The following is a 13,091-nucleotide window of genomic DNA, read 5'->3' on the forward strand; positions in this document are numbered from 1 at the left end:
TCTAAATAGAGTTCCTCTTTAGTATATTTTCTTAATTTTATGGAAAAAAACAAAATTAAGAGTTCATTAACATGCGGCTTCAATTCTCCATTATTGTAAAAAGTTGTGTAGCAAATGGGGTTCCAAGTGTGTCTTGCATGTCAAGGGACTATGGTTTAATAGTTTTGTACACAACTTTTTACAATAATGGAGAATTGAAGCCGCATGTTAATGAACTCTTAATTTTGTTTTTTTCCATAAAATTAAGAAAATATACTAAAGAGGAACTCTATTTAGATTTACTATTGTAATTGTTGAAGACATACTATAGATGGTGATTCACAGCCGTTGAACTTACCGGTAATTGTCCAGCTATATCGGAAGAAGGACAGGAGACATCTGGATGTGGTTTAATTAGGCTGTAATTTTTATTAACTGTTTGTTTGCTTAAAGTGTCATGCAGTTCTTTTGCAAAGGCTGATGGAACTGGCAGTCTCTTGCTTTCCATTACAGGAAAGTCCTTCTATAGTAAATGCACTAAAAGGACAAGCAAGTCCTTCTATAGTAAATGCACCAAAATTGCTGCTTATCATCGGTGGTGGGGGAATTCATACTTTTACAGGAATCCCACCTTCCAGGAGGGGGGGAAAAAACATTTTTATTGGATTCCTACCTCTCAATATGGAATAAATTATACATATAACTTGATTTCAACGTTTCTGTACCGTAAGTGTATGCTTTTTATTAGTCATGCAGACGGCATTTGAATTGATACGGTATATATCGTTCGATTTTATTTATTTATTTTTGTTAGCTGGTAGCTTGATTAAAAATGAAATCAAGAAAGACAGATTGCATCTACGCTTCTTATCATAAAGGATGTGAGAACATTTTAAATAAATATTTGGGTGATGGAAAAAGTCACTTTTTTTTTTTTTTCTTCTGTCAAAAAAATCTCCTAAACGAGGCTTTCTCAGAACAAAGTAAATTGGGATAAGGAGGGGAGCGCTTGTGGACATGGTTCAAATGAATGTCATCCTGAGTTGACTTCTAGTTTTGGTTGAAAACTTCGGAAAAGTGAGGGTTTTTTCCCCTCATGACCTTTTGTTCTGTGCCTTATTCATGAAGTCATTTTTGATAGTGTTTTCATAGCACATTAAGTCTTCATCAACTTTTATCTAACTAATACACTGCCTGAAATGATCAAAGGTTACATTATAATGAATAGAGATGTGAAGAGCTGCCCAGGATTCCGTTTTGTATATGAATATAGTGGCTATTCAAAATTGCTGAGATTGTACATTGCAAAGCTTGGATAGTAATTTGGGTATCCACTGTTGGTGTGCAAATTATTTGTTCCACTACTAGCATGTCTAACTGGCTTGTTTTAAACTGGCCCAGAATGGTCAGTCTATAGATTTTCTTTTGGTGACAAAATAACCATGCTAAGCTTGCCTGCTTAGTTTCTTAGCAAAATGCACACTGGCCTAACTAAGAATGACCAGTCATCTGCTATTCACCATATTTGAAAATGGTATTTAAAAGCTGCTGGAAAAGTTACACAGGTACTTTGCTGTTCTCTAGGAATGTAAGCTCTGAAAAACTGAAACTTTGTATTAGGTATATCTCCATATATAATTCCCATCTCCTAGAATTGTAAGGGACCCCAAAAGGTCATTGAGTCCAGCCCCCTGCCTTCACTAGCAGGACCAAGTACTGATTTTGCCCCAGATCCCTAGGTGGCCTCCTCAAGGATTGAACTCTCAACCCTGGGTTTAGCAGGCCAATGGTCAAACCACTGAGCTATCTCTTCCCTCACATACCTAGTATGTGTTTTCAGAAATTCATAACTTGGGGCCCTGTTGTTCAAACCCATGTAACTTTCATGCAGGTAATTCAATTGACTTCAATAGAGATACTTGTGCGAATGAAGTAATATGTGTAAGTTTCAGTGGGATTGGGCCATTGGTTAACTTGCAGCAAAATTTGTTCCAACTTAGTGACAAGCATACATAGTGAGGATTAAATACCTACTCTATTTCAAGTTTCAAAGTTCATCTAGTTTTGGATTCAGCTATCTGGGTCTGGTGAGTTAGGGAGGGCATAGCAATTTTTCATTGGCAAAATGGGTGTGAGAGAATGTGAAAACATGCATCAAAAACAGCCAAAAGGTTTTCCTTCAACTTTATGAAGAAATGTAGAGACCAAACATGGAAACTTGCAGAAAAATTGTCTGTTTGGATTGAAAGTTATTAGTGAGGGAAGGTGAATAGTTGTTTTGTACCTCTGTCTGTAGTGTTGACTTTCTCATCAAAGTATTTCAATCCATTTGACACAAGGAAATCTGATTTTTCAAATCTAGAGATGCATGTTCAGAGTTAATATATGTAATGTACTATCTTTTTGGTAATTTTTCTAAGCTAAATTGTATTGCTTCATACTTATTTAACAATATTTTCCAGTTAGAGAGAGGCTTGGGGAAAAGAAGATATGTTCAACTTTTTCCGAAAAAGCCAAGACTCTAAGAAGGTGTCATTACCAGAAAGAGAGGCAGATGGATTTGTTCTTTTGGGTGAGTGATTCTAATGTAATACTGTTTTATAAAGTGTTTTAATAATATTACTACTGTCAATTTGGTACTTTTTTAATTTTTACATGAAAACAGAATGAGGAACAGAAATTGGTCAAAACACTGAACACATGCACACAATTCTATTTCTTTAAACAAGATTTTAGTTGTTGCTTTCATTTCATATATTGTGATAAAGAGAAACATGGGTACTTTAAGCTAAATACTAAGGCTCTTAGCTGGTTGCCCAATGAAAGAGGAAAAATAAGAACACTGTGTTGCTGAAAAACATTAATAACTTCAAACTTTCTTCCCCCATTAAAAGGGAGAACTACTCTTCTTAAGCACTTATTTGTTATAAACTCAGTTGCTACTAAAGTCTTCCAGATATTAACTCGGAAATGTCTGCAAGTTACATGTGTTATTTATAGTCACATATGAAATGTAGGTCTTCTCTCTCAGAATCTGGCACTTGAGTACTTTGGTGAAAATTTAAGAAGTTAGTAATGCTTTAGTCTCCTAAAATGTCAGTTATTATAAATTAGATTTTCCAGAAATAAAATGGAATTCTGCTCATTTTAATCTATGAATTTGTCAAACTTTTTTTTTTTTTTTTTTAAATCAAGTCTTTCATGGTCGTGTAAGAGGAATCAAATGTGAGGAAAATCAAGATTTTTATTACCTTTGTATTGCAACCGATCTTTTATTTCTTATTGCAATTAATTCCATCCTCGTGTAAATCTGTCATTATAAATACTCTGATGCCATCATTATCCTGATTTACTGATTTGCTCTTGCCAGAGGTCTTCCACCTCTCTATTTGCGGCTGACTTTTTCCTACTAATACTGAGTATTTCAGTTACTGTGGATATATTTAGTAGTTTCTTCCATTTGTGCTGATTCTAACCTTTTCAGAGAGATTCCCTGTGGATGTAACGGGTATTATCACTGGAATGGTTAGGAAATTTCATAACAGAAGAAATTTTTTAACGGAAGTATTAGGCAGTAGCTTCCAGAACAACTGTTTGTCTTGTAAGTAGTTGGGACACCTATTGGTGTGCAAGTTGTTAGGGCAGGTCTAATTTCAAGGATGTAATTTTTACTTTTGTAATGTCCTGTTTAACAGTTGCCTCTCAGTAAACTTACTTGATCTGCTACAGCCCTGTATCCACAAACTTCAGTTTTGGTAGCAAAATATATTAATTCTGACACCTGCATTTAAAAAAAAAAAAAATCTCTTCAAAAGCTTCTGTAAAGCACTTCAGAAGTAATGACTATATAGCTTGAGGCAGTCCCAGAGTCAATGCTGCAATGCCAGGCGTGAAGAGCTGTGGGCAGAAGTGTCTTGCATGTCACATACATCCTGGTGGTGACTGTAATTTTTGTTTTGTTTTAAACTAACACAGTGGTTAACCTTGCAAATTACTTCAAAATAGATTGCCATATAATTATTTCTTTTCCTTGTAAAGGAATGTCCAGTAGTCCTGACAGTGGAAGGTATCATTCCTTTATAGATGGAAGTAGGTACAAAACTATCAACTTCAGGGGAAGCTGTCACAGGAAGGAATGCCTTCTTCAGGAAGTCATTAGCAGTTCTGTCTCCATTTATCCCAGAGCAGCAGCAGTTTAGAAACTTTAGCTACCTGTGTGGTTTTAATTTGGTGATTTTTCTTAAAATTATTTTTCAGATTTGATGGGTTTTTTTTTTTTTTTTTTTGGTCAGTGGAGTCTGGATTTTAACGAAGGCATACAAGAGTAAATAACTTAAGAAACCGAGTCTCTTTCCAACTCCTTAGCCAAGGGAGGAAGGATAGTTCTTTCTGTACTGGGAAAAAGGAGGGAGAGCCCCAGGTCAAATGTGATACTGTGGTCAGGAGAGTTTCTGTCACTATAAGTCTTCAGCTAAATTCTGTGGCAGATGAGAATTCAGTCATCCTCATAAAGTACTTCTGAATGGGGTTTTATAAGGAAAGGGTGATCCCAGTACACAAATTTATAGAGGGAATTATTCATTGTTCTTTGTGCTAAAGTCCACAGATCTGTTGCAAGAGATACTTCGTCTGTTTGCGAGTTGGAGGCAGAAACAGACTTGTCAGTCACTGGCTGCAAGGGAATGCCTGACCTGAAGTTCCCCTCCAGTCTTCTCTGCTTCCATAGTGGCCAGTGGCTCAGCCAGCTTTTTCTGTTGCATAGCTTTTCTGAGGGAAATTCCAAACTTGATTTCAAATTTTTACACTAATATTTTTGGCTCTCTGTCTGTCTCTAATTCTGATCTGTGTCTCAGAGCTGAGTTTGGCTCTCTTCTGCAGGGCTTTTGCTGAGGTTCAATTGCCCTGATAAGGGATTTTTACAAAAGATGAAGAGTACCCTAGAAGAAATAGGTGGGTGCAGGATTCTAAACAGTGCTACAAAGGAATGAGTGGCAACATAGCATAAGCTTTCACCATGTCGTTTGGGTTCAGGGAAAACCAGTTATTGGGAATCGCCAAATAAACCCCACCCCCTTCCCTCATTCCTCCTCCTCTCGCCATGCTTTCCTAAAGGCCAAACAAAGTTAGAAAATAAATTGTGGGTGAATGTAAACACATGGATATCATTAGACTCCTTGTTGGGTCGTATTTTTGAGAGTTTCCATCTCTCAGTTTTGTCCATTGCATTACCTCTAGAGGTAAGCACCTTCCACAGGTAGAGATTTGTTAGCTAGCAGGTTAAAGAAGTCCTCAACACTCCTTCCCATGAGGCCCATTGCTGTATATGTATGCATCGCAGCCACAAGCCAATAGTGTTTTTATCTCTGGATAAAGAGTGAGAAGTCTATTCTCTGTGGAATTAAAACAACAAAAAAGTATATTTTGTTGCTGTGTGTTGTCTTGCGCTAAGAACACCACCTTTGCACACACACTTCTATATTGTGGTGATCTCTCACAATAAAATTGTTAAATAATATAATAATAGCTATATCTCCATATATTATATTATTATCTCCTAGAACTGGAAGGGACCTTGAAAGGTCATCAAGTCCAGCCCCCTGCCTTCACTAGCAGGACCAAGTACTGATTTTTGCCCCAGATCCCTAAGTGGCCCCCTCAAGGATTGAACACTAAAGGATCACAGTAAAGATATGGAATGCTACTTGCTAGCATTCCCTAAGTGTTTGGAAGCTGTTTTATGCCAATAGTTCTATTCTCCCTGTTTCGTAATACAAGAACAAGGGAATATTCAATTAAGCAGAATGGTGGCAAATTCAAAACTAATAAAAAGGACATTCTTTTTCATACAATGCATAATCAGACTGTGGAATTCATTTCTGCAACATGTTAAGGCCAAGAACTTACCAAGATGCGAAGAGGGATTAGATGTGTATTAAATAACAAGAATATCCAGAGTTATAATAGTGAATGTTTCCAAATCTTGAAAGAGAGAAAACTTCCTGTTTTCAGGCTTTAAGCCAATCTCTGCTAGGGATGAGATCTTTGTTGGGGTCAAAGGGCGTAACACATCATCCCGCATCTGCCAACTGTGATTGTATCTTGTGCAGGATACTGGACTGGATGGACCATGAGTAAGGCTAAGATTTTTGTCAAGGACAGGTCACGGGCAATAAACAAAAATTCATGGACCCCGTACTTATCTGTGACTTTACTAAAAATAACCGGGGGCAGGGCTAAGTAGGGTGGAGGAATGGAGTCCCGTGGGTGGGCAACTGACAGGCCAAGACCCCCGCCATGGCTGGGGACACAGCCCTGGCTTCAGCGGCGGGCACAGCCATGGGGGTGGGGGCGGGGGAGTGGTGGTGGCGTGCAGCCCTCTGCTCCGGAGCTGGCCGCAGCTGCAGGACAGGGGTGGGTGGCCCCAGCAAGTCCCGGCTGCAGCCAAAAGGGGGCACACTACCCTGGCTGCAGCTCCTGGCGGAAGCTGTGGGATTGGGGCACAGCAGGGGGAGCAGCGCCCACTCTAGAGCTGGCTGCGGGACAGGGGTGCACAGCCCAGCTGCAGTCCCCCCACTGCCCGAAAACCAGGGGCTGCAGGGTCCTGATTCCAGCCATCCAGCCCCAGTTGCAGCAGGGCAGGGGTGCACAGTCCTGCCTCTAGCCCCCACTTCAGCTGCTGACCGCTGAAGCGGAAGAAGTCACTGGGGTTTGGTAAAGTCACGAAATTCATGACTGTCGTTATCTGTGACTAAATCATAGCCTTAACCATGAGTCTGATTCACTATGGTAATTCCTATGTTAAAGTCATATGTAGTTCACTTCAGTCGTTGGTATCCTAGCATACAGGAACTGGTTTGTCTACAATGGTGTACAGCAGATTTAATATTTAGCTTTTTTGAGAATTGCAGTTTTGTTGCAGAAAACATTTTAAAATAATCTCTTGAATCCACTGAAGTTCTTTCATATGAGGAAAAAATAATGCAACATGAGTCAGTTTTCTGTCCAGAAAATATTGACTTTGTCCTTCGAAAAAGCTAAGTATTTTTTCTCACCTTTATTTTCCTACAGCGTATTCTAGATATACAAGTGCCTGAAGTATTGTTTGCAGTGAAAGGAAGAATTGGATACACTATAAATTGGAATTAGTGGGGCTGTGTAGCTTTCCGTTATAAATAGAGTATAATTAGGGCCCTGTGTAAATCATTGTTTTTTTCAATATTTATTTTTATAACATTCATAATAGTGTAAAGGGCAAAGTATTAAATTTCACAGAGTTTGCACGGTTTGAATTTTACAGGTTAATATACTCCCAGGATAGAATGAGTTCAGTAGACTAAATTTAGCTGTAAAATTCATTGTGTTGTGTAACTGAGTTGTGTTGCATGCACGCAGCAGTCTACTCGTCCCCAAAATTTGGAAACAGCACTGTAAGCTAAGGTAACTTTTTGTATTAAAGACTTAATAGACATTTTTTTTCTTTTTTAAAAACTATTTAAAAGATCACAGTTTGGGCATTTTCATGATTTCCATGCCCTTCCTGAAATCAAGATTTACACAAAGCCAGAAGTGTATTATATTCCTTGCAACATTAAAGCCCCAAAACGATGAAGGCAATCGGAAAGTGATAGAAGTAGATTTTGTTTACAAAACTTTTTAAACTATTCTGTAGTGTTTGGTTGAAACCACCAATATATAATGGGACCCCATTTCCCAGATATGTTTATTTTGATCAGAATTTGCCAATGAGAAGAAAATACATGCATTTTAAATATCCTTTTGTTCAAACAAATGTATTATGAAAAGTACAAGTCCATAAATAAAATTACTTCTGTTCTAGTAATAGTTCTAGTACAGCAGCATAATTGATCATTTCTCAATATTTGTACAATTGGATTTATTAGTGCAACTTTGTTTTTATTTGGAAGATCAATGGCATGGCGATAGAAGTGTTAGCTCTTGATGCTTTTGCTTGTTTTCTGGGACTTGCTAATATATGTGCAGAAGAACCATGTCAGTGTTAACAATGTTTTTTCCTTAATATTAAAGGGGCTCTGAATGGGGCTAATAAGCAAGGGTTAATGGTACTGGTTTATTGTATTTTAAGCAAAAGTATATTAAACACACTAGGCAGGATGCCAGTTGGGCATGTGCTTCTCTCATCTAAAGTCCCTTGTGACTTCCCCATAATGAAGCTGCAGCATCCATCATGTGGTTCATGTTCCCACCACTGCCCTCCCAAAAAAAGCAAACTGCTACTTCATCTCCATAAAATTGTTTTACCATAAAATGAGTGGTGTAGTCTTCAAAATAAAAAGCACTATCTGAATAGCACACCATTAAGTAAAAGCCTGTGTCCATGCAAAGTCTGGTCAAAATTTCTGACAATAGAAGTTGTTTTTTAATCTCTTGATGTGTCATTAACCTACATCTGAAAAAAGTGTATTGCTTTCTGTCTTTTATGCATAAGCAAAATTAAGCTACTAATCCTGTTAGGTGTCTAATACTACAGTCTGAGTTTACTGAGCAAGGAGGAGGGAACAGGCCCAGGAAAATAACAACCCTCTCCTCTGTCTTTCTAGTCACCATAAGGAGATAATGGCTTCCTCCTCATTCAGTAATGAAGTCAAAGTAATCCTCTTGGGTACTTGTTTCACACAAAAACAAACTGCAGTTTGCACTTGTATCACTAGGTGGTAGTTTTTTCCTTGCATTCTGCTGCTACTGTAAAAATCAGTGGAGTACAGTACAGTAATTATAGTATGCCATTTTTATTAGACTGTAGGTTTTAATCATAATTTCAAAGCTTTATTTCAAACATTTTGTAACATTAAATTTCTCACTGAAGTGGCACTTTAATAGTAAAAAATGAAATCTGAAATGTTGATACCTATTATCTAGATGTTGGCTTGTAATTCCTTCCAAGAGAGATCTGTTGAGGGCCACGAGACCTACATAACACAAAGGAATGAATTTGCATATTTTTATAGCAGAAAATAACAGAATGCAACAACATGAATAATTGGGAGCACAAGCTTCATGCTATATTAATACTGTTGAAAAGCATGTGTTGATTGTACTCTAAAAGCCAGTTGTGTTTTGGTTGAGTGAACTTGGTCAGCATCTCTTATGTAGATTAAAGGAATTAGGTTACAGAACAACAGAAATTCATTATGTTTTGCAGTATAAGCAGGTGTATTTCTTAAAAGCAGTATATATGCTTTTTTCTTTCTAGATTTCATATAGCACAGGAAATAGATCTACATTTCACTGTAACTCAAATGTGTTTGACTTTTAATGTCTGTGATCAAAACATATCACTTCATTGGCTGTGGCCTGCACACTAGGAACATTTCTTGTATATCTTTAGGGTAGTATTTAAAAAATAAAAATAAAAAATAAATTCCTCCTCAATCAAAATTCAAACCCTGAAAGCTTTTTAGCTCTTGAAAAATATTACTTAGTCGTGTATAATTATAGTCCCCCTGCCTCTTACTTTCTAGGGTTCAATCTGTCAGGTCATATTCCAACATACCTTGTAACATGTAAGCTTTATAATTGTTTGTTTTTTAGCTTTAAAATGTTAATGTGCATAATCAAGTTTATTTGACATGTCTGTAGTAGTTCCTAATGATTGTAACATAATATAAACAATATATTGTAAAGAACAGCTGTTGTTTATAGTGCTGGGTGGACTAGATGTAGCTGGTTAGCCCTTAATCCTAATAATATTCAAAAACTGGTATATTTTTTTGAAACATAAACTGTAACAACCAGGATTCCTATTTTTAACTGCTTGTGATTTTAATTTCAGAAGAATGTAATGCAACATGTTGGAACCCAAGAGAATAAGTTGTTTTAGGGCTTTCAAGCAAATGTGTGTACTTTCCTTTCACTGTCCCGTTGAAAATACTCCTTGGTACATCCAATTTAATAAACATTTTAACATGTTATTGAAAACATTTATGTTAAGCATGGTCTTGTATTTATGTTGTCTCATTGAAAGAAAAATTGCTAAAATTGGAGTAGCATCTTTTTCAAGATTGTATGGCTGTTAAGCTTTTTGAAATAAATTTGTCATTGACAAAAAAAATTGTTTTGAGGTGACCAAAGTATTTGACTGTTCACCCCCACTTTGAAAGAAAGAGAGGTCATCCTCCTAAGAATAAAATAGTAGATGCCGCAAGCATTTTCCAGAATTGAGTTATTACAGAATGCATCTTTACAGTTCTCATGTTGGAGAATGTATATATTGAAACATCTATAAACATTGCTTAATTGACATGCCCACATTTGGGCATGGGAGTATTTGACATTGCTCTTCTAAGTCCTGCAAATAAGGAGTGATGAATGTAAATAATGTTGAATAGTTATTATCAAAACAGTTTTTCAAAAATAAATGATAAAGAATTCCTTAGTCATAATGGCAAGTATTCTGCAATGTTGGTTGTTCTACACTTTATGTATTTTTATTTATCTTAGTTTCTTGTTCTGATTTATTTTACTTCTGCTTGTAGTGTTCAAATGGTCTATCAACAGTTATAGTCTGCTAGCTTTATTCACATTCAGTAGTATCTTACTCCCCAAGTAATATCATCTAGCTCATATATAGCACTTATCAGTGCATCTCAAAACATTATAGAAAGGAGAGTTATAGTAAGAAGTAGTCCTGTTTATGGAGCAAGTCATTACAGTGAGAATGAGACGAGCAGAATTTAGACTAATGTAAGTGTAATGTGTTTTGTTTGTATTTTTGAGGTGGGTGGGGGTGGAGAAGGGATAAATGTGGTCTGTAATATTTTTTCCATTTAATGTATGGGCCACTGAATCTCACTGGCACTATGTAAACTTGTTTTGATTATAGAACAAGTATATTTTGGTCTAAAATACCATGAGCCCACTTGTCCTGCATAAAATGAATCTTTGATTTAATTATTTATACTCTTAAAAACATGGTAGATACTTGAGGAAAAGACAACCTATCATGCACTTGAAAATGACCATGAAGGTGTAAGCAACATTCTGTGATTCACTAACGCTATAACTTATTAGCATTCAGCTCAGCTATTGTATAGGTGTTGGCATTATGTCAGAGTATCGTTCATAACATTTAGGATAAGTGTACATTTAATGATGGCGTGTAGAGGGCAGTCACTGTACGTCCAACTAGCATACATATAAATAACAATGTAGATGGTGAGGCACTGCTTGGGGAGGTTGAGTAGAGTGGCCTCCACACCTATATACCTTACACAGCTCTCTACAGGCCCCATGGAAGCGCCCACTGCTATTTTTAGACTCTGGCTGCCTGCTCACTACTGGAGCCTTTCCCTGCCACAGGAAGGACTATGGTGAAAGACTATGGCAACTGGGAAGGTGTCATAAACAGACAGTTAAGGGTTAATGCCTCTTTTACCTGTAAGGGATAAAGAGTTCACATAGCCTAGTTGACACTTGACCAGAGGAACCGATGGGGGGGACAAGATGTTTCAAGAGGAAGGAGGGAAGTTTTCCTTTGTCTCAGTGTTAGTTTCAGTTTTGTGCTGGAGAGAAAAGATCCAGGAATCAGCCTCTTATCAGAGTAGTGAGTATTAGAGAAGGAATAAATTAGTTTGTTTATTTTCTTTTGTCTTGTGCATTAGAAGGATAATCAAATTGGGTCGTCTTTTGTGTAACTAAGGTTTTGCTCAGGGGAACATCCTCTGTGTTTTGCATCTGTTGTCTGTGAGAGTAGCTTGTATGCTAATCTCACAGAGGTATTTCTTTTACCCCTTTTTTTTTAATTAAAAGTCTTATTTTAAGAACTTGATTGATTTTTTTTTTTTTTCTTAAGATCCAAGGGGGTTGGATCTGGACTCACCAGGAATTGGTGAGGGAAAGGGAAATTAACTCAAATCCTTCCAGGAAAGGGAGGGATGATTAATTTCTCCTTGTTTTAAGACCCAAGGGTTTGGATCGGTGTTCACCGGGAAATTGGTGGAGAAGTCTCTCAAGGTTACCCAGGGAAGAGTTACAGTACTTGGGAGGGAGAGATTTTGTGGGGGGAGGGGGGGTAGACAGAGTTTTCCAAATGACTCCTAAACAGCTGTTTTAAACGATTTGGGTGGTGGCAGCATACTGATCTAAGCTGGTAATTAAGCTTAGGGGTTCTCATGCAGGTCCCCACATCTGTACCCTAAAGTTTAGAGTGGGGGTGAAACCTATGACAGAAAGTTTCTAGCTGAGAGGAGGCAGTGGAGAACGGCTCTGGCAGGGAGGAGCTGCTGGAGCCTTTCCCCATTGCCTTCTGCCGGAGCCTTGATTGCCTCATGTAGCTATACACCTAAAAGAAGCCTGGTTTTGGGGGGCGGGGACATGCTGAGCATCCACCCTCTAAAAATCAAGCTCATTTCAGGAGTCTGGGCACCCAAAATTCCTTTTATATAAAATTGGCATACTTTTTTCTAATTTATAAAATGTGTATTTATTTTGAACAGCCAGCCTTGTTTGCAGTCACTATTTTCCTTGTATGCAAGCCAAAATCTTTGCATCCAAGCTTAAAGAAAAAGCACCAACAGGGAAGATTTGCTATCCAGTCAATCATTCTCTTCAGTGATATTTGTTCCATTGCTACTAAAGTACACTCCTAGTGGTTGTCAAAGATGTGACCTTTCTGGTCTCCCCTCACACCCTTTAGTATTGTTTCAGTTTGTCCAATTGATATTTTTTTCTAACTTCTTGGGCTCCTTACAACAGTACTCCAAAATATTGATGTCCATTCTAAAATCAGTCTCTTATTCAACCCGTTTCTTCCAACAGAAGATCTGAGAAACTCATTGATCTGGAAAACTTTCGTGAGCTTACCCCCATCAGTCAAACTGGCTTGTATGCACAATGTATAAACTTTCAGTTATGACATGGAAAATGGCTAAAAAATTACCTTGTATCAACATTTTAAAATATCTTCCCACCATATCAAATCTTCTGAAGATCCACCTCCCTTTCCCCCCATGTTTTATGCAGATAGACAGTGCATTTAAGAGATATTGGTCAACAATAAAAATAGGACTGCCAAAGAAAAACTTCAGTTTGAACCCAAGTTCAAAGATATATTGAAACTTTAATGAGAAACTGAA

The 13,091-nt window shown here is 37.4% G+C and overlaps 1 protein-coding gene across 5 annotated transcripts in view; it reads left to right on the plus strand.

The window, feature by feature from the left end:
* UMAD1 (UBAP1-MVB12-associated (UMA) domain containing 1) overlaps positions 1 to 13,091 on the plus strand; it is a 116,045-nt gene that overhangs the window by 5,553 nt on the left and 97,401 nt on the right. For 3 of the 5 annotated variants that reach the window (XM_034760516.1, XM_034760515.1, XM_034760518.1), the window contains exon 2: positions 2,442 to 2,551. In XM_034760516.1, coding sequence (XP_034616407.1) covers positions 2,470 to 2,551 — 82 coding nt within the window. In that variant the 5' untranslated portion in view covers positions 2,442 to 2,469. Of the gene's footprint in view, positions 1 to 2,441; positions 2,552 to 4,017; positions 4,069 to 13,091 lie in introns of all 5 variants that reach the window. The other 2 variants (XM_034760519.1, XM_034760517.1) reach the window with 2 other exon arrangements.

This window comes from Trachemys scripta, chromosome 2, assembly GCF_013100865.1.
Source record: "Trachemys scripta elegans isolate TJP31775 chromosome 2, CAS_Tse_1.0, whole genome shotgun sequence".
Classification (NCBI taxonomy): Eukaryota; Metazoa; Chordata; order Testudines; family Emydidae; genus Trachemys; species Trachemys scripta.